The sequence below is a fragment of the Blastomyces dermatitidis genome (assembly GCF_000003525.1).
Source record: "Blastomyces dermatitidis ER-3 genomic scaffold supercont1.7, whole genome shotgun sequence".
NCBI lineage: Eukaryota > Fungi > Ascomycota > Eurotiomycetes > Onygenales > Ajellomycetaceae > Blastomyces > Blastomyces dermatitidis.
In genome coordinates, this window is record NW_025544780.1 from 964702 (window position 1) to 983678 (window position 18977).

Here is an 18977-nt window from a genome sequence, read left to right on the forward strand (position 1 = left end):
AACGCCCCTATGATGAGGATTACAGAGTACACTTAGGCCGCCGAGGTAGAGAGGCTAAGAAGCCTCTCAGTGGTGGGCAATATACGTGCGGAAATACGGAAAGCTGTCGTCAAATGGAACGTCTCTGACCCAATATGCTGCTGTGAAACGCTCAGAATTCTGCCGGCCGCGCTTACTCCCTGCCTCTTGAAGTCTGCCTAGTGCAGTGGCTGGACAGCCAAGCGAAAGGCGACTGCGCATCATGTCCATCTGGTGGGATAACATATTTCCTCATACTCATATGCAATTTAATACAAGATCTATGACACCAAAGAAGATATCACGATCAAGATCAGGCTGTTCAAGACCCAAGCCCACAACAAGAAGCCTTTTTTCATTTGGATTTTTAGTCACGATCGCAGTCGCAATCTGGCATGCGTAGAGCTGGCCAACAGTTTCTCGTTGAGTTCCGCGAGCACCAAGGACGGATGTGGCAGTAAAATTCGGTAGCGGAAGGAGTCCGTCTTCGCTTGGATTTGGAAGAGTATGATAACCGTCAGTCCCAGGATTCGAATTTTCTAAGGGGACGTGGAGCTGGGACGATCAGTATTGATATATCAATGGCTGGTTTTAGATTGGTTCATACCCATTGTCCCAGTTTGCCATTTTGAGATATAGTCACAAAAATTTTGTCAGAAAATGACACTGACATCACTTCTGTTGACACTCCGCCCAACACCCCGGCAGCCTGTCTTGTGGAAGCTGGAAATGGTAGATTGGTTTGGTCTGGCACCGGGCCGGCACCCCGCATCATCTCCTCAAGATGGACATTGGGAGGGATTGAAAGAGAGGACATAGCAATGAAATGAGTGAGAAGAATCTAAAGGGATAGAGTACAGACCCAATAAAAAATATGCACTTATTTCCTTGTGAATCGGTGCTCGAGACGTTAAGCCAGTCTGTTTGCGGTGGTCTGTCTGTGGTTTGGAATAAAAGGAAATGGAGCTGTGTCCTCACCGCCTTCTGCGGCAGAATTGCTGCTAAATAAATTTCTCTGCGGCATCAAACTGGAGAATCAGAAAGCGCTCAGTCGCCGGAAGCTCATATTGCTAGCTTTCCCGCTGCCGATAAAATGCCAAAATTCGTCCCTAGACAGCGGAAACATAAAAATAAACTAAAGGAAACCAATCCCCCTCCCCAGCAAGATACCAATGTCATCGAACTTGCGCCGGTCCCCAAGTCGGAGAAGGAAGAGAAGCGGCGGAAGTTGAGAGAAGAGTTGCGAGCACAGCAACCGAAGATTTCTGGCAAGAAGCAAAAGAGACTTGATAAATATATTGTATGTATAATTAATCCTCTTCCTTGTTTATTTTCATTCCGTAAAATACTAACTTCTCGCCACAGGAAACTAAATTAAAGAAGGATGAAAATCTTATACTTCTCAAAAAGCTTGCGGACGCAAAAATAGATACTAGTCAATTACAAAGCTCAAGAAATCTAGGGAAACAGAAAGGAAAAAAGGCTCGATTCTCAGTGACGAAAAGCGAATATGGTAACACCTCTGTCCAACAAGCGCACGCCTCAGACAATGAACCAAACGAGACCCAGCCGATCAAGTCGGCATTGTTCACCTCTGCCATTGCGACTACTAGTACCACCAGTAATACAGCTGGGCCTGGGAAGCTTGCTATTGGAAGTGGCTTAAAGCGACCTCTGGAACTTGGAGAAGACGGGTTTCCTGTCATGAAGAAGCGGAAACGTGCCCCAAAACCAAAGCCTATTACAGAGGAGCCTGTCTGGGATGGATTCGAAAGCGATAGAACCAATGATGCAACAGAAGACTCAGAACATTCCGGTAGTGATGCGAGTGATGATGAAGATAGTTGCCCTGGAAGCGATATAGGATCAGGACAAAGCGATAGCGAGAATGACGAAGATGACGAACAGAACGACCAGTCTTCAAGTTCCGATGACGACCCCGGCGAGCACACAATAATTCGACCACGAAGTTCAGCATTTAAAGCATGGGCGGTACAGCAAATAAACGAAGCGGTTGGCTTTAAACCCACAGAACATGCTTCTCCTCCAATTTCTGTTTCCCAGCCAGAAAAGCCAGCGACGTCGCGCCCGGCCGAGGACGAACCTTTGCCTGCTGAATTGCAAATCCCAAAAGGAGATCCGAATAGAAAGGCCTTCGCCGTCCAAGTAAATCGGCCTGAGGACATACAGGCATCGCGCCTCGGCCTACCCGTTGTTGGGGAGGAACAAAAAATTATGGAAGCTATCCATAATAATCCTTCGGTTGTCATCTGGGGCGCTACAGGAAGTGGTAAAACTACACAGTTACCGCAGTTCCTCTTCGAAGCAGGATACGGAAACCCTGAAAGCCCCAATCCGGGGATGATCGGAATAACTCAACCGAGACGAGTCGCAGCGGTCAGCATGGCGAAGCGAGTTGCCGATGAGCTAGGTCAATTTTCAGACCAGGTTTCATACCAGATCCGATTCGATAGCACAGTGTCAAGCAAAACAGCAATAAAATTCATGACAGATGGTGTTTTGATAAGAGAAATCGCCCAAGATTTCTCGCTTTCGAAGTATTCGATAATTATTATTGACGAAGCCCACGAAAGGAGTGTTAACACAGACATTCTCATTGGTATGGTGAGCAGAATAGTGGATCTGAGGAAAGCCATGCACGCGGAAAACCCATCTGTAAAGCCACTCAAGCTAGTTATTATGTCTGCTACTTTACGTATATCGGATTTCCTCCAAAATGAAAATCTCTTCCGGCAAGGGCGGCCTCCATTAGTCCAAGCTGAAGGACGTCAATACCCTGTCACTATCCATTTTTCACGCCGCACGCATAGCGATTATGTCGAAGAGGCTTTCCGAAAAGTCTCCAAGGGACATAGGAAGCTGCCGCCGGGAGCATTCCTTGTTTTTTTGACGGGGCAAGCAGAGATTAAAGACCTAGCCAAGCGTCTTAAACAGACCTTCAGGTCTACGCATGACACTGATCCTTTCCGGGGTAAGGTTAAACTTTCAGCAGTGGAAGCCCCCTTAGAAACTGAGGATATTGAACTTGGAACAACATCAGCGACCATGTATGATGGTTACGACAGCGATATCGAGATTATAGGATTAGACGATGATGAAAATGACGATGACGACTTTGACCATGAAGAAGGCGCTGTTGATTCAGGAACAAAAGTCCACGTCTTGCCTCTTTACTCCCAGCTCCCTACGAAGGAACAGATGAAAGTGTTTGAGCCCGTGCCGGAGGGTTCCCGTCTCATTGTCTTGGCCACCAATGTGGCAGAGACAAGTTTGACGATCCCCGGCATTAGATATGTATTTGACTGCGGCCGTTCCAAGGAAAAGCAATACGACGTTGCGACTGGAGTTCAGAGTTTCCGGATCGGATGGATAAGCAAAGCCAGTGCTAGCCAACGGGCTGGTCGAGCTGGAAGAACAGGCCCTGGGCATTGCTACCGACTTTACTCTTCCGCTGTTTTTGAAGGTGAATTCGAAGAGTATACACAGCCGGAAATCCTGCGGACACCAATTGAAGGAGTTGTCTTGCAGATGAAGAGCATGGGGCTTCACCACGTTATCAACTTTCCCTTTCCAACTCCACCGAATCGAACGAGCCTTGCGAAAGCGGAAAAATTACTGCGGAACCTTGGAGCCCTTACCTTGGATGGCCAGGTCACTGACACGGGCCGCCATCTTAGTCTTTACCCACTTTCCCCAAGGTTTGGCAAGATGCTTCAAATCGGCCATCAGCACGGTTGTATGCCCTACGCCGTGGCTTTGGTTTCTGCGCTCGCGGTATCGGACCTCTTTGTCCAGGAAAACCAACTCGATCTTAACCCCACGCGGAAGGGAGATGACGAGGAGAATAAAATTTACACAAACGCGGATAGGCTCGAGGATACTGCGAGGGAAATGCGACGCAAAGATTATAACCGCGCCCGCCGTATCTTCAGCAAATACGACGATAAATCTGACGCCCTGAAGTCCCTCGCAGCCGTATGTGCGTACGCATACGCAACAGATGGCGACTCCTTCTGTTCCCAAATGTTCCTCCGTCCCAACGCAATGAAAGAAGCCTCCCAGCTTCGCCGCCAGCTTTATGAGATCGTCCGCAGCAATAACCCGAGTATCACGAACCCATTCGAATCACGCCTCCCTGAACCCACCGATAAGCAACTCCGCGCTTTGAAGCAAATCACCGCCGCAGGTTTCATCGACCATGTCGCAATCCGCGCAGACATGGCTCCCGTCCCGCCTGAAATGCCCCGCAAGCCCCGTAGAGCCATAGATGTCCCCTACTTAACCCTCTTCTCATCCCGCGACGGATATGCCAGAGAACTCGATGAGAAAGCCGTATATATCCATCCCACTTCTGTCCTCTCGCAACTTTCAACCACAGAACTTCCACAATACCTTATCTACTCTCATCTCCAACAATCCGCCCCAAGTGCTATCTCTGATACCCCCACCAAGGTCCGAATGTTCCCCCTGACGGCTGTGAGCGGGCTACAACTCTCTGCTCTGGGGCATGGGACACCTTTGATCGAATACGGGAAACCGATTGGGAAAATTGAACCTGTTGCTGGCGCATCGGATAAGCGCGAGTGTTGGGTTATTCCGTCGCTGAAAGGGGATCCTGGAAGCACGGGGTGGCCGTTACCAGCAAAGAAGGTGGTGCAGAGGAAGGATAGGAAGCATGGGTGGGTAATTGAGAAGTTTATTAAGTAGCATTATTTTATCTATCGCTGTATATATATTCATGAGTTGGGCTTCGGCTATATAATTGGCGTTTCTGAGGGTACATTTAGAGAGATTATCTCGGATGATTGAGAGGACCGTTGCACATTTCATAGTACAGAGTTATATTCATGAAATAAAAATGAATCCACATAATTTGAAGCCAGTCGTTGATGCATAGCTTAATTTTCAAACGCTCTTATCGGCTTCAACAAACCATTGACGCTTCAAAACAAGCAGAGCAGACCTTCCCGCAAGAACGCCTTAATGCGCCAAATAATCCACAACAGTTCATATCCAGATAACACATAAAGTACACGGCCTTTCCTCTCACCGGTCTCGCCGAGATCTACTCTGATACCCATCCCGATCCCGATCCCGGTCCCGGCTCCGCTCCCGGTCTCGATGCCCATCTCTATGCCCAGCTCTATCACTTTCTCCTTCCCTTTCCCTCTCCCTCCCCACCTCCCTCCCCACCTCCTTCTTCTCCCGCCGCCTCCCACCATTGCCACCCCACCTCCACTCATCCCCCTGCTCCCCATCCCCTCTAATCCCCAAAGCCCTCCTCAACCTCTCGCTCTCCTCAATCTTCGCCTCCGCCAGCTCATGCACCTGGTATGTCTTAAACTGTTTCCTTCCCCCCTTAACCCTCTCACCATCCCTTGCACCAAGCTGTCCACGCCTGCTATCACCACCACCAAGACGACCCCCCTTCAACTCCTCCTCCAACTCCCCCACCAGCCTCTTCCGTATCCCATCCAACCTCTCCTCAATCTCCTCTTCCGACAACTTATCCCCCCCTCCCACCCCCTCATTCGCCTCCTCCAACCGATCCCGCTCCTCCAAAATCTTCACCTCGATCGCCCGCCGCCGATCATGCTCTAGGATCTGCTGGTCCGGCTTGCGCTGCTTGAAGGAGCCGTTGGATTGGCGGTCTGTGTTGGCACCGGTGGCTGACGGGGGCGGGTAAGGGGCGCCGCCGTAGCCGGCATCGCGCGGCTTGAGGAAGGAGAGGTTGCGCTGGACGTAACCGGATGTACCGCTGCCGCGCGGGGTGGAGAGGCCGACGTTTGAGGACATTTGTGGATCGTTGTGGGCGGGGTTTTAGTCGCTTGGGATGGTTTGGAGGTGATGGATGGTGAATTGGTGAGTGGATGCGTGTATATCCTTTATCCGCTGGTTGGCTGACTGGCCTTGTAAGGGGCGAAGGTTTGTAGATAGACGTACGTGCGTAAGCCGGTGGATGAATATGTGATGACTTATTACAGAGGTCGTTGGGCTTGCTGATATTTTCTCCTTCTCTCTCTCTTATCCTGCCTGGTAGCTTGAAATTAGTCCCCGAAGCCAGTCGGAAATTTCCTTCTATCCCCAAGTGTGCACTGCGGAGACAGTTGCGGCGGTAGCACGGAGCAGTAGAATTTGCCGCTCCTGCTCAGCAAAAAGGTCTAGATAGCCTAGGAAAACTTGACAAAGAAAGTGTTTTTCGTCTTGGAATTATTCCGCCATATGGTTCGATAAGACGAATCAGTATTCCTCCTCTTCGTCGCTAGTTGGAGTCGGGAAGAAGGGATGAGGGTGTTTGTTCATGGGACATCATCCACATATTGTGATCGCCACGTGACCGCGGTGCCCAGAACAGCGCTTGCTGCCAAAAAGGAGTAAAGGAGTTACGCACAGCAGTGAAAATAATGGTCTAGTATGTCGTGATTGATTCCTATTTATTAAATGATATATGCAAAGGAGTAAAATAGGTAGGATAATAACTATATACATGTTAAGACAATGAAGTAGAAAAAAAAGGTTCCCAAAAGTTCGCCAAAAAGGAATCAAAACATATTAAACAAGTCTCTCCAAGACCTAGTTAAATTACCTGCATAGTCAGATAGATATTCTAGGAAGGTATATGGGGTGTGCCTAGGCCACCCAATTTCCCCAAGATTCTTCTTCCTCTCCTCATCTTCTTCTCGTGAACCCACTTCTCACTCCGCCCGCTCAGCTCCACCCAAATACCTCCCCAACACTAAGCGTACTCCACCTTACCCCAGCCACCGAAACAAACAGCACAACCACATCCACAACCGCCAACACCACCGCCCCCATCATGAACCGCGGACAGAAAATCCGATAGAGCATCAGGTGTCTGCGCAACCAGCCCGCCCACATTGTCGTCGCCAGGTTGATCGTGGCATAGTATAGGATATGCGTCGCCGCCGCCTGCGCGACGTCAGAGAGGAGCCGGCTCGCGCCGTTCTTGGATGGCGATTTAGTAGGAGCTGCTGGCGTCTGCGAATGCGAATGCGCCTGCGCCTGAGTCGATGAGGAGGACGGTGTCAGCGGGCCGCCACGGGCATCAATAGGACGCTTCCACAACACGGTCAGCGGCACGGCGACGGCGGAGAGTATCTGTGCACCAAAGGTATTCAATACAACAACGAGAGGAGACCAGGGATACTTGACCGTGGTGAGAGGCACGAAGGCGATTTTCCACTGTATGCTGCTCAGCGTAGCCTGGTGGCCCGTGGTGAAGAAGTGGAAGGAGCCCAGGAGACCCAGCACGACGGGGCCGATTGCCGAGTTGCTCGTCGTCAGCCCATTTGTATCGAGGATTTCGAGCAGGGAGAGGATTTGCCAGGTTTGCAGGCCGATGGTGCCGCCGCCCATGGGCTTTTGGAGGAGGATTATGGCTAGGGCGAAGTTTATGAGGAGGATGGCGTAGCGCGTGCCATGGACGTTGGCGTAGCCGAGGATTGTTACTACGGTTTTTGGCTGAGGTTGTGGTGAGGTGGTAGGCGTTGCTGGGTTTTTGGGGTTGGGGGTCATGGCGACGCTGATGCAAGGTTTGGCCCACCCGAAGGTTGTGGTGCCAGCGGCGAAGGCGATGGCTAGGACGACCTGAGCGAGGACCACGCGGGTATTTTTAACCATGGATTTGGAGAGGGAGGGGAACCAATCGCCATCTTCAGCAGCGTCGATAGTCCAGAAAACGGCTACGATGAAGAGGCCAGTGCGGAAGGCGATGCCGATCCAGAATATAGCAGAGCCCTCGTATGACTTGGTGCCCCGGTAGTAGGAGCGGATGACGGAGGGTAGGATTATTGCTACCAGGAGAGGGATAAATAGATGCCACCATGCAGAAGTAGATGACGTTGAGGAGGCGTAGTATGTAGATATGCAGTAGGGCATCTGTTCTTCGCGACAGACGCGGGAGAGAGATGCTATTCTCCCGAGGACCACGAAGACGATGGAATGGTAAAATCCAAGCACCCTATCTTCCGTACGCTTCTGACGCAGTGAAGATAGAGCGGCCACAACGCCAAAGGTCGTTAGGAAGAAAAATAGTATCTGATCTTCCCAGATGGTGTATGAGTTGGACGCGAACCCTACAGACTGTGACACCGTAAATATAACCGCGAGCCATGCCCAGAGCGAGTTTGGCAGGGGTGAAAATATCCGTTTCGGCACCCACAAGACCGTCGACGATACTGCCAAAATTCCGCCAACGGCTATGCCAAGCACGAGTCCCTGTATACGGGATAATTGGACGATCCGCGTTCCAGTTAGTATCATCCCGCCCATTACACCAATTCCGGAACCAGCTCCTATCCGCCGGAGCGTGGGGTATGAAAGATCAGTGCGGTCGCCCCGAATCCCTCGAGCATAGAATACCAACAGGACAACGCCAGCGAAGAGAATCAATATCCCCTGAACCATGCTGGGGACATCAAATCTAGCCCACAGACCCTTACAGACATGCAGCGTATCTCGCTGATACTCGCGGTACGACTCGTATACCTTTTGAAGGACCGGTCGATGTCGATCTGACCCACCCTGCTGATGCTGATGCTGAGACATGGAATTCCAGTCCTCTTCCGCACGAGCCCAGATCCCTAATGGTCCAGAGGTATGACTCTCATCAACGCCCCTCGCAAGTGCATACTCATGCTGATAACGTTTAATCTGCGCAGACGCAAGCCTATTGACACGGACCAAGTTGCCCAAGTCGCGCCCGCCCGTGCCAGAGAAGGCCTCCTCAATTGGCGATCCGAGGCTGTTGAACGGAATGGGGATTCCCAGTAGCAGCGCCAGCGTCGGAACAAAGTCGATCTGCGGGACGGGCCGTTCCTTCGCCGTCGGCGGCGGTGCTAGGACCATATCATTCGTCCGCCCAAAGACCCCCGCCCGCTTCGAATACATCCACAACGCAGCTTCAACCTCATCGTCCGACTCGCCCCCATGATCACCCTTGCCATCCATTCCATGATCCCCCATAACAACAAGCAGAGTCGACTCATCAATAGATCTTATGACATCGCGTACGACTTGATCCATCTGGTTCAACTTCGCCGCCATGGCTGCATGATTCGGCCCGTATCGATGGCCCGCATGGTCAACTCCGAGAAAGTGGCCAACGACCACATCCCACTTCGTCGCATTGTTCGCATGCAGGAGCGGGAATAGATGCTCTATAACCCCATTGTCGACCGTGTGCAGGTCACGGACATTAAACGAATCGTACGGGTGTGATAGGTCTGCGTCGAAAAGGCCAGGGAACAGCGACTGCCACGTATCATCCCCCAAATGCACGATTCGCTTTCCCGCGCCGTGTAGCTGCGCGATGAGGTTATCCTCGTCGATAGCCGTGCCGGCAAAATTCGAGCCAGCGTCTATGAACGTGGGTAATGTGCCTGTTGTCAAGCCCTTGAGTCGCTGTAGTGTGGTTGTGGGTGCATCGGCGATGAAGGGAAGCAGAAAGGCCTTGTCGGGTGACTCTACGGCAGTTTCGTATAGGATGGGGAAATGGTTGTGGAAGTGTTGAGGCTGTTCTCCTTCTACGGTTGGCCGGAAGGGGACGGTAAAATCATATCGGAGAGCGTCTATTACTAAGACAATAGCTTTATCAAATGTTTTTGGATGCCAGCATCCTCGATCTGTCGCAACCTGTGACGAATCTGCACCCACCGCCGCTGCTGCTGTTCCTTCAAATGGCAGCACAGTACACTCCGATTTATTCTCCAACACCAACCGCGCTAATAGGAATCCCTTGGTAAAGAAGAATATACCAACGAGATGAACGAACCTGCGTTAAAAAGAAAATAGAAACAGGAACAGAAATTAGTCCCGTCGAAGAATACAAGAAGACACAAGAAAACAACACGACGGCAGCAACTCACAAAAACCACCCTAAAACCCCCAACACCCCCGCATGTTCAATCGTAAACAACCTCTCCTTCAATTTATTCCTCTGCACATCTCTTTCCTTCGCAGCTTTTACTAGCGCTTCCTCGCCCGCCGTACATCGGCCTGCACCTGCACCCGCACCCACACCCTCACCCTCACCCAATGTAGCACGCTGCCTTATTTTCTGCGCAGCAGCAACCTTCTGCGCCTCCTCCTCCTCTGCCAAAGCCTTCGCGCTCGCCCATTGCGCTTTTATTTTGCGGAATTCATTTGTGGAAGATTGCGGTTGTGGGGACGTTTTCCTGTGAGCCGCGCTTTTCGTAGGAGATGAGGCGGCGGGCTTCATTTTTTTTTTTTTTTTTTTTTTTTTGAGGATCGTAAAGGATAGCTAAGGGGGTTAAGGTAGGGATTGGTATTATATCGATATTATATCGACCGCGTCCTTCTCAATTTCTTCTCAATTTATTTCGAAAGAGGCGCATAAATTTCATCCCCCTATAGCGGCTAGGTTATGCGCTGTATGTGTGTATGCCTATGGAAAACCTTTACGCTTCTCCTGGAGATCATGCGTCTAGCTTCCCTCACGGATGAGAAGATACATCTGGCGCCAGACGGGTGTAATTGTGGACCATAGCAGTTGTAGTCGGCGTCGTAGTAGTAGTAGCAGTAGCAGCGAAATTATTAACCATACTCGTACCCATCATACCCATGCTCACAGTTTGCCGCGGAAGAAAGAGGTAGTCGTATCTCACGCAGTGGGATAGTTAGGGACGGGTCGCACTATGGTTAAGTTGTTCGCCCGCGGGCTGATCTGTAGAGATATTTAGTTGCGGAGGAAAGGGGAAAAAGGGGAAGGTGAAACAGTGCAAGCTGAAGGAAAGATCTGAAGGGCCCCCAGTAAGGGGGGGAGAGAAGACCGATTAAAAATACTAACGTGTTCTTCAAAAACCCCTTCTCCAAATACGAGCCATTGGCCCCGTTTTCTTGGTCCGGTGTAAAGTTGCAAGGTGCGATATTGCAAGCCAAAAAACCCGGATCGAGCAGGTTGGAGTTTCGGAGCGAGCCGCTGGACCTCGCGGCTACATCATGTGATGCATGTAACTATCAAGCGCCGAAGTTGATCGTTGAAAGTTAATGTTGACAACAACAACAACAACCTCCTCAGATATTTCTAGTTACTACGCATAGTAGGCGAGCTTGCATGAATAAGGCAATTTTTAGTTTTTCTGTCAAATTGTCAATTGGTTAACTTCCACCTTCAGTCAACCAATCAGTCAAATCCGCGGAGTAAAACAGGGCGCCTAAAATTGCCTGGTGACGGCTAAAACGGCTTGGCAGAAGTAGTTTAACTATTTCTAGCTTCATCTTGTCACTTGTCATCAGAATCCACTAACAGAAAAGAAGCACAACAAAACATCATCTTCAAAGACACAACTGATTCTGTCAATACAAACAAGATTTTAAATCACCTGCTCTTCTAAATTGTCTCTTGCTTATTCTTATGTATAGTTTAGACTGGTCACTGAGATTATGAATTTCACATTTAATCTCATTTAATCTGATCTCATACATTTCTTGACATGAGTCTCATCAGAATCAAGTATTAAAAAAACCTGCAAATGAATCATTTCTTTCAGAAATGATGTGAAAAATGATCAGATTTAATTCAAGAACAGTGAAATAAGAGTAATTTCTCAGAATAAATAATAAAAGATAATCATTCTTTTAAAATCAGAATAAGACTGAGACTGAAGATTAAATTCAATCTTATTCAGTTTATTCAGTGATTATTTATATAATCAGAATTTGATAATAATTATTAATAATACTTATAAAATAACTAAATACATTCTTGTATAAGTGTAAGAATAAGTGCTCGCAGGCGATTATTCAGGTGTTTGCAGCTTGGCATGATATATACTGTTAACTACTAGAAGTGTTCACAGTAGAAAGATAAAATATAGAAATCAAATGTATAATAGCATTCAAGCTGAGTTATAAATAGTATTTGTGAACTTCAGTCTATATAGTTATGTGTAGTTAAGAGTCACTAGCTCTATTAATTATATAAGAGATAGAAATAGAGATAAAGAATCTATAAGAAGTGAGATTTCTTACATATCTCTCTCTCTCTAAGACTTTGTTCACAAAGTCTTTCACTGAGTGACTTCATTGAATCAGCTCAGCACTGTAGTGATATTCACTAAAAACTCTTTATATCTATAAAAAACCTTAGTGAGGAAAAATCCCTTGTTATTATAAAGAGAAAAGAGTCTATTACTCAGTTTCTTATTCTGTGAGATTCTTTATAATCTACAGATTCTTCTCTAACTATCTCACAGATTCAGATCACTCTTATAGTTACATAGAAAGATTCAGGCCTGTGATTCACAATCACCTCTTATTTACTAGAGTAATCTAACTGTTCTGCAGAATTATTCACAGTGTAAACAAATCTCTCTAGAGTAGTATAAATATCTCAGATCTGTCTGTGAAATTTCATCTTCTTTTCTCTTTTTCTATAACAGCTTTCATTCTTATAAACTGTGAGTATTTTCATTCATCTATGAAGTTATTATTATTATTATTCTTCAATTATAGATGTATGCAGTCAGAGACTATGACATCTACCTGAGAACTTTAGTTCTCAGGGTTTTTTCTATGTCTGTAAAGTTAACTATTGTACATTCATCAATTTCAGATATGCAAAATCAGAAAATTTCAGCTCAGAATACAAAAACTGTTTACAAATTGCAGTGTTTTAACATCTTTTGATACTTTGAAACCATTTGACAATATCATGACAAAAGAAAAGAGAGAAAGAACACAGTCTCAAAGATAGACACATTAAATAGATAGATAGAAAGAAATTGAAAGGAAAAGATACAGAAAAAGATAAAGTAAAGAGAGACTATAACAAAACAAATTATTAAAAGAGAGTGTATAGCTGTTTTAACAGACTATATCTGATTAATTTCCTCCTCTTCATATTCAGATAGTTCTGAATTTAGTCATTTTCTTGTAGCTGCTTAAGTTTCTGATAGAAAGTCTATTAAGTATTTAATTCCTGTCTCAGTTGAGAATAAGAATCTCATATTTAATTGATTTAGATCATACTTCTCTTTCAATCTGACTCTGAGACTATTGTATAATGCACAGTGCATTATAATATGCTCAGAATTCTCATTTGTATTGCAGAATGAGCATTCTATTGAGTCAAATCTATCATCAAATCTTTGTATATAAGATTTAAAATAGCCATGTTCTAGTTTCAGCTGTATTATAGATGAGAATATTTTCTTTTTACATTTAATTGAACAAGATTTTCACTTGGGTTTTGTTTCAAATCTTGAATAATGTATACTCTTCTTTTGTTTCTGTCAGCTTTCATTTCACTTATCTAAACAAGATTCTTTTATTTTTCTCTTTATAAAAGATCAGAACACAATTTTTTGAATAGATCTGCTTAATTCTGCACTCTTTTTTACAGCTGAATCAGCCAATTCATTGTCATGAATATTCATATGAGCAGGAACTCAGTGCAGATGAATTCTCAGCTTTGATGTTCTTCTCTTTTGAATTTTTAAAACAGAGTTTAAGATCAGTTCAAGATTCATTTGATCATTATGAATCTGACTATTTCTAAGTCTTTTTAAAGCAGCTTGACTATCAGAGAATATTCATGTCTCTTTCAAACAATTTCCTCTTTTATAAGATTTTATTTCAATGAGTTTGAAAGCTTTCACTATTGTAAATAGTTCAGCATCAAAGACTTCACATTCAGAGCCTAGATTTCAGAAATCTGAGATAAAATTAATATTATCTTCAGTAAAAGCAATGCCTGTGCCTAATCTATTTAAGTTCTCATTTTTTGAGCCATCTGAATAAATCAGAATAGAGTCTTTTACATTGATTGTAGAAATTCTCTTCAAATGCTGTTCATATTCTTTCTCTTTTAATAGTTCACTTATTTATAAGTCTATAAGAGATTCAAGCTTTTTTCTCCAGGGAGATAACTTCTCATAATCAACTTTTTCAACATTTAAAGAAGAAAATTGATTTTTGATCAGAGAGCATAGTCTGTACAGTTGAGAAGGCATTTTCTTTGAAGAATTATTTTCATTTCAATCAAGAAATCTATTTCAATTCAGTTCATTTTCAGAGTTAGTTGATGGAAATGAAGAAGAGACTCTTTCTCTGATTATATGATTTGAGCTCATCTTTACAACTCTCAGAGTATAGTTCATACAGGCCTTTTCAAATCTAATAGCAGGAGGAGGAATTGAAGCTTTAATTTCCATCACTTTAATAGGAGATGATTTGAATGCTTTCAGAATTCTTCTCAGGGCTCTGTTTTGCAGACTTTGAAAGAGTTCAGTGAAATTCCCTTGATTATTCCATCAAACTTGAACTTCATAATCAGCTACTGATGTAATACAGGCTATATATAACTGTCTCATAGCCTGGAAGAATAGTCATCTATGAAGTGTTTTCACTTAGATAATAGAGAGAGAGTGTTTCTGACAATGTTCATATATTAATTTAAGAACTTCTTAAGAATAAAAATTTTTCAATTTCAACATCTTTATAACAATGTCTGACTATTACTGAGCTTCTTGTGAGTGTCTCTGTAACTTCTCTAATCACTTTTTATCAGCTGATAAAGCAGAAATATTACTGTCTACAACTGCATCTTTATTTCTCTCAGCCTTATCATCATATCTGATCTTCAGGCCAGTAATCAATCTTCTGCCTTTCTCAGATCAGCTTCTGACTTCAAGCAGTGCAGTTCTCTTCTTTACTATAAGTCTTCTCATAAGTAATTTCTTACAGACTCTAGCTAACAGTTCTTGCAAAGCTTCTGATGTTGTCAGTATCTTCTGCAGTCTCACAGGTCTATGATCACTCTCTCTCTACTTATACAATCTCTGATCAGATATATGTGAATATGTCTAGATTTCTCATCAATGATTCTCACACTGCAGCATATTTCTGCAATCTCATTATCAATGAGAGATGAGTTCTCAGATACCTGCAAAATCCAGATAATCAAGACAATGCAAATGTTATGAATTCATGACAAGAGTTAATCTGAGCAGATAAGCTCTCTCTTCATATCTCAATTATTTTCAGACTGAATACTTCAGTACAACTGAGAGAGCAGATACAGCTTTATAAGAAATATCTGATTATATGCACAGACAGCTAGTTCTCAAGACTCTGTTATAACTGTGTATACTCTGATATCTGACTTCTCTGAAGTCTGTACATTTCTGACAGTCTTTACATCAAATGTAATAATTATTTGTATTATAAGCATGATACTCTCTGCTTCTTTGAAGAAAGAAATTGATAGTTATAAGAAGATTAAGTATCACAGATGTTAAGAATATGAGTTTGAGTTTTCTTTATTTTTTTTTCTTTATTAATCTTCAAATTGTATTCACAGCTCTATTTATTTTCTTATTTTTTAGCTTTAATGAGAATATAATTTCTTCTTCTCTTATATATACTGCAGACTGTTCATCTCAGTAGAAACTCATTATCTTATAGATTAGAATTCATAAATAACAGTGTTAATATCTTTATTATAATCAGATTCTTAGTGAAGACTGCATCATTCTGACTTATCAGAATTCATAGTATGAAAGTTATATCTCAGCTTCTACAGATATCTTATCTGCTCAGATGATTCTTAAGTGAACTCATTTATCTTATCAGAATACTCTTATCACTGAATCTTGAATCAGAGCTTATGATCTTGCTTCTCTGAGTTAATAATCTCTTTAATCTGATATTCTCTTTCACTCTCTAATACTCTGTGAACAGAGTGATGAGTTACAGAGTTCTCTTCTGAGAATTCCTTATATTCACAGAGTAAAGAGACATGAAAAATATTATATATCTATAACTCAGATAACAGTTTCAATCTGTAGAACTGTGAGCTAACTTTCTTTATAATCTTATAAGACTCTGTCTGTAAGAGATTCAGCTTCTTACTAGATCTTTATATAATAATATTTTCTAGACTTAATCAGACTCTATTATCTTTCTTGAAACTCTTTATAATATACTTGAAGTTATAGTATCTCTTCTGATACTCTTAAGTCTTTCTCAAGAATTTATAAGCTTTCTTTCAGATCTTCTGAATTCTCTCAGCCTGTTCACAGATATCACTACACTCTATAGTATACTCTCACAGATTCATCAAGATTATCTGTAAATAAGTCTTAGTAAGTATCTCAAAGAGAGTTTTATCTATACTGATATACTTTAAGTTATTGTATATAAACTCTGTGAATAATAATCAATGCACTCAGTCATTCTGATTGTAATTAACAAAACACTGTAGATACTATTTTAATATACTTATCAGATATTCTGTCTGATCATCTGTCTATTGATGAAAAGCTGTGCTTAGATCTCATAAGATCTTCAGTATAATTATCAGATCAGACTAGAACTCTTCTATAAAGATTAATTCTCTATCTGAGATAATGTTTGCAGACAATTCATACAACTGAATTATATCACAGATGAAGATATAAGTTAAATTCTTTGACTTCAAGTTCTTATAAGTGAGTATAAAGTGTGTTATCTTGATAAAGTAATTCACTATCATCAGCACACTGTTAAAGCAGATATTATATATATTCTTACTTTCAGAGAGACTCACAAGAGTTGTAAGAATAAGTGCTCGCAGGCGATTATTCAGGTGTTTGCAGCTTGGCATGATATGTACTGTTAACTACTAGAAGTGTTCACAGTAGAAAGATAAATGTAGAGATCAAATGTATAATAGCATTCAAGCTGAGTTGTGAATAGTATTCATGAACTCCAGTCTATATAGTTGTGTGTAGCCAAGGGCCGCTAGCTCTATTGATTACACAAGAGATAGGAATAGAGATAAAGAATCTGTGAGAAGTGAGATTTCTTACATATCTCCCTCTCTCTAAGGCTTCATTCACAAAGCCTTTCACTGAGTGACTTCATAGTCAGCTCAGCACTGCAGTGATACTCACTAAAAACCCTTTATATCTATAAAAAACCTCAGTGAGGAAAAATCCCTTATTACTGTGAAGAGAAAAGAGTCTGTCACTCAGTTTCTTGTTCTGTGAGATTCTTTATAGCCTACAGATTCTTCTCTGACTATTACATAGATTCATCTCACATCTTTCATACAGAAGAGTTTCAGTTGACTCTCAATCATTTTCACAAGATTCTTGTGTGATCATCACACAGATTCATCTCATAGATGAATCACTCTCTATGAGATCACTCTTATCAAAGAGAAATATTTATGAGTTGATCTTTCATTCATTCTCATAAATCATTGCTCTTTGACACTGTAGAATTGTGAGAAATTTTCCATTCTTTCACTAACTCTGTAGAATTGTAGAATCAAGATATTCACAGTCTGTAATCATTCTTTATAGTTACATAGAAAGATTCAGGCCTGTGATTCATAATCACTCTTATTTACTAGAGTGATCTGACTGTTTCATAAGATCACTTACAGTGTAAGCAAACCTCTCTAGAGTAGTATAAATATCTCAGATCTGTCTGTGAAACTTCATCTTCTTTTTCCTTTTTCTATAACAGCTCTCATTCTTATAAACTGTGAGTATCTTCATTCATTCACAAAGTGTTTTCACTCAGATGACAGAGAGAGAGTGTTTCTGATGATATCTATGTATTGATTCAAGAACTTCTCAAGAATAAAAATTTTTTCAATTTCAATATCTTTATAAATAATGTCTGACTGCTGTTGAGCTTCTCATGAGTGTCTCTGCAACTTCTCTAATTGCTTTTTACTAGCTAATGAAGCAGGGACACTGCTGCTCACAACTGTGTCTTCACTTCTCTCAGTCTCATCACCGCACCCGATCTTCAGGCCAGCAGCTCACCTCATCTCTCTTCCAGGCCAGCCCCTAGCTTCAAGCAGTGCAGTTCCTCTCTTTGCTGTAAGTCTTCTCATAAGTAATTCCTTACAGACTCTAGCTGATAGTTCTTACAAAGCTTCTGGTGTTGCCAGTGTCTTCTGTGGCCCCACAGGCCTATGATCACTCTCTTTCTGCCTGCACAATCTCTGATCAGGCATATGTGAATATGCCTAGGTTTTCTGCCAATGATTCTCATGCCGCGGCGCATTTCCACAATCTCATTGTCAATGAGAGATGAGTCCCCAGATACCTGCAAAATCCAGGTAATCAAGGCAATGTGAATATCATGAATTTGTGATGAGAGTTGACCTGGGCAGATGAGCTCTCTTTTCATATTCTCATTATTTTCAGACTGAATACTTCAGCATAACTGAGAGAGTGAACACAGCTTCACAAGGAATATCTGGTCACACATGCAGATGACCAGCTTTCAAGGTTCTGTTACAACTGTGTACACTCTGATGTCTGGCTTCTCTGAAGTCTGTGCATTTCTGACAGTCTTCACATCAAATGTAATAATTGTCTGTATCACAGATATGATGCTCCCTGCTTCTTTGAAGAGAAAAATTGATAGTTGTGAGAGAGTTAAGTGTCACAGATGTTGATGATGTAAGTGTGAATTTTCTTTATTTTTTCTTTATTAATCTCTAAATTACATTCACAGCCCTGTTTATTTTCTTATTTTTTAGCTTTAATAAGAACATGTTTTCTTCTTCTCTTGCATACATCACAGACTGTTCATCTCAGTAGAAACTCATCATCTTATAGACTAGGGTTTGTAAATGACAGTGTTAATATCTTTGTCACAATCAGGTTCTTAGCAAAGACTGTATCATTCTGACTTATCAGAATTTACAGTATGAAAGTCATATCTCAGCTTCTGCAGATGTCTTATCTGTCTGAATGATTCTCAAGTGAACTCATTCATCTTGTCAGAATATTCTTGCTACTGAATCTTGAATCAGAGCTTACAACCTTGCTTCTCTGAGTTAATAATCTCTTTGACCTGGTATTCTCTTTCACTCTCTAGTGCTTTACAGACAGAATGATGAGTCACAGAGTTCTCTCCTGAGAATTCCTTATATTCACAGAGTAAAAAGA

General features: G+C 43.0%; 4 protein-coding genes across 4 annotated transcripts; 1 reads left to right on the plus strand and 3 right to left on the minus strand.

Annotated features, from left to right (window-relative positions):
* Nucleotides 1-276: 276 nt before the first annotated feature.
* Nucleotides 277-835, minus strand: BDCG_06672 (uncharacterized protein; the record flags this gene model as incomplete). Its single annotated transcript, XM_045422426.1, has 2 exons — nt 277-573; nt 626-835. The coding sequence occupies 2 exons, from the start codon at nt 833-835 to the stop codon at nt 277-279; spliced, it is 507 nt and encodes a 168-aa protein (XP_045278066.1).
* A 115-nt stretch (nt 836-950) lies between these two features.
* On the plus strand, nt 951-6086 carry BDCG_06673 (adenosinetriphosphatase). Its single transcript, XM_045422427.1, has 3 exons — nt 951-1318; nt 1384-5370; nt 5957-6086. The coding sequence occupies exons 1-2, from the start codon at nt 1112-1114 to the stop codon at nt 4744-4746; spliced, it is 3570 nt and encodes a 1189-aa protein (XP_045278067.1). The 5' UTR covers nt 951-1111; the 3' UTR covers nt 4747-5370; nt 5957-6086.
* BDCG_06674 (pre-mRNA-splicing factor CWC21) lies at nt 4680-6341 on the minus strand. The gene has a single exon (XM_045422428.1). The coding sequence runs from the start codon at nt 5833-5835 to the stop codon at nt 5086-5088; it is 750 nt and encodes a 249-aa protein (XP_045278068.1). The 5' UTR covers nt 5836-6341; the 3' UTR covers nt 4680-5085.
* Nucleotides 6342-6444: 103 nt separating this feature from the next.
* On the minus strand, nt 6445-11355 carry BDCG_06675 (phosphatidylinositol glycan, class O). The gene is made up of 3 exons (XM_045422429.1): nt 10868-11355; nt 9927-10744; nt 6445-9832 (listed from the first exon to the last, which is right to left on the minus strand). Exons 2-3 carry the CDS (start codon nt 10277-10279, stop codon nt 6748-6750), a joined length of 3438 nt encoding a protein of 1145 aa, XP_045278069.1. The 5' UTR covers nt 10280-10744; nt 10868-11355; the 3' UTR covers nt 6445-6747.
* Nucleotides 11356-18977: the final 7622 nt, after the last annotated feature.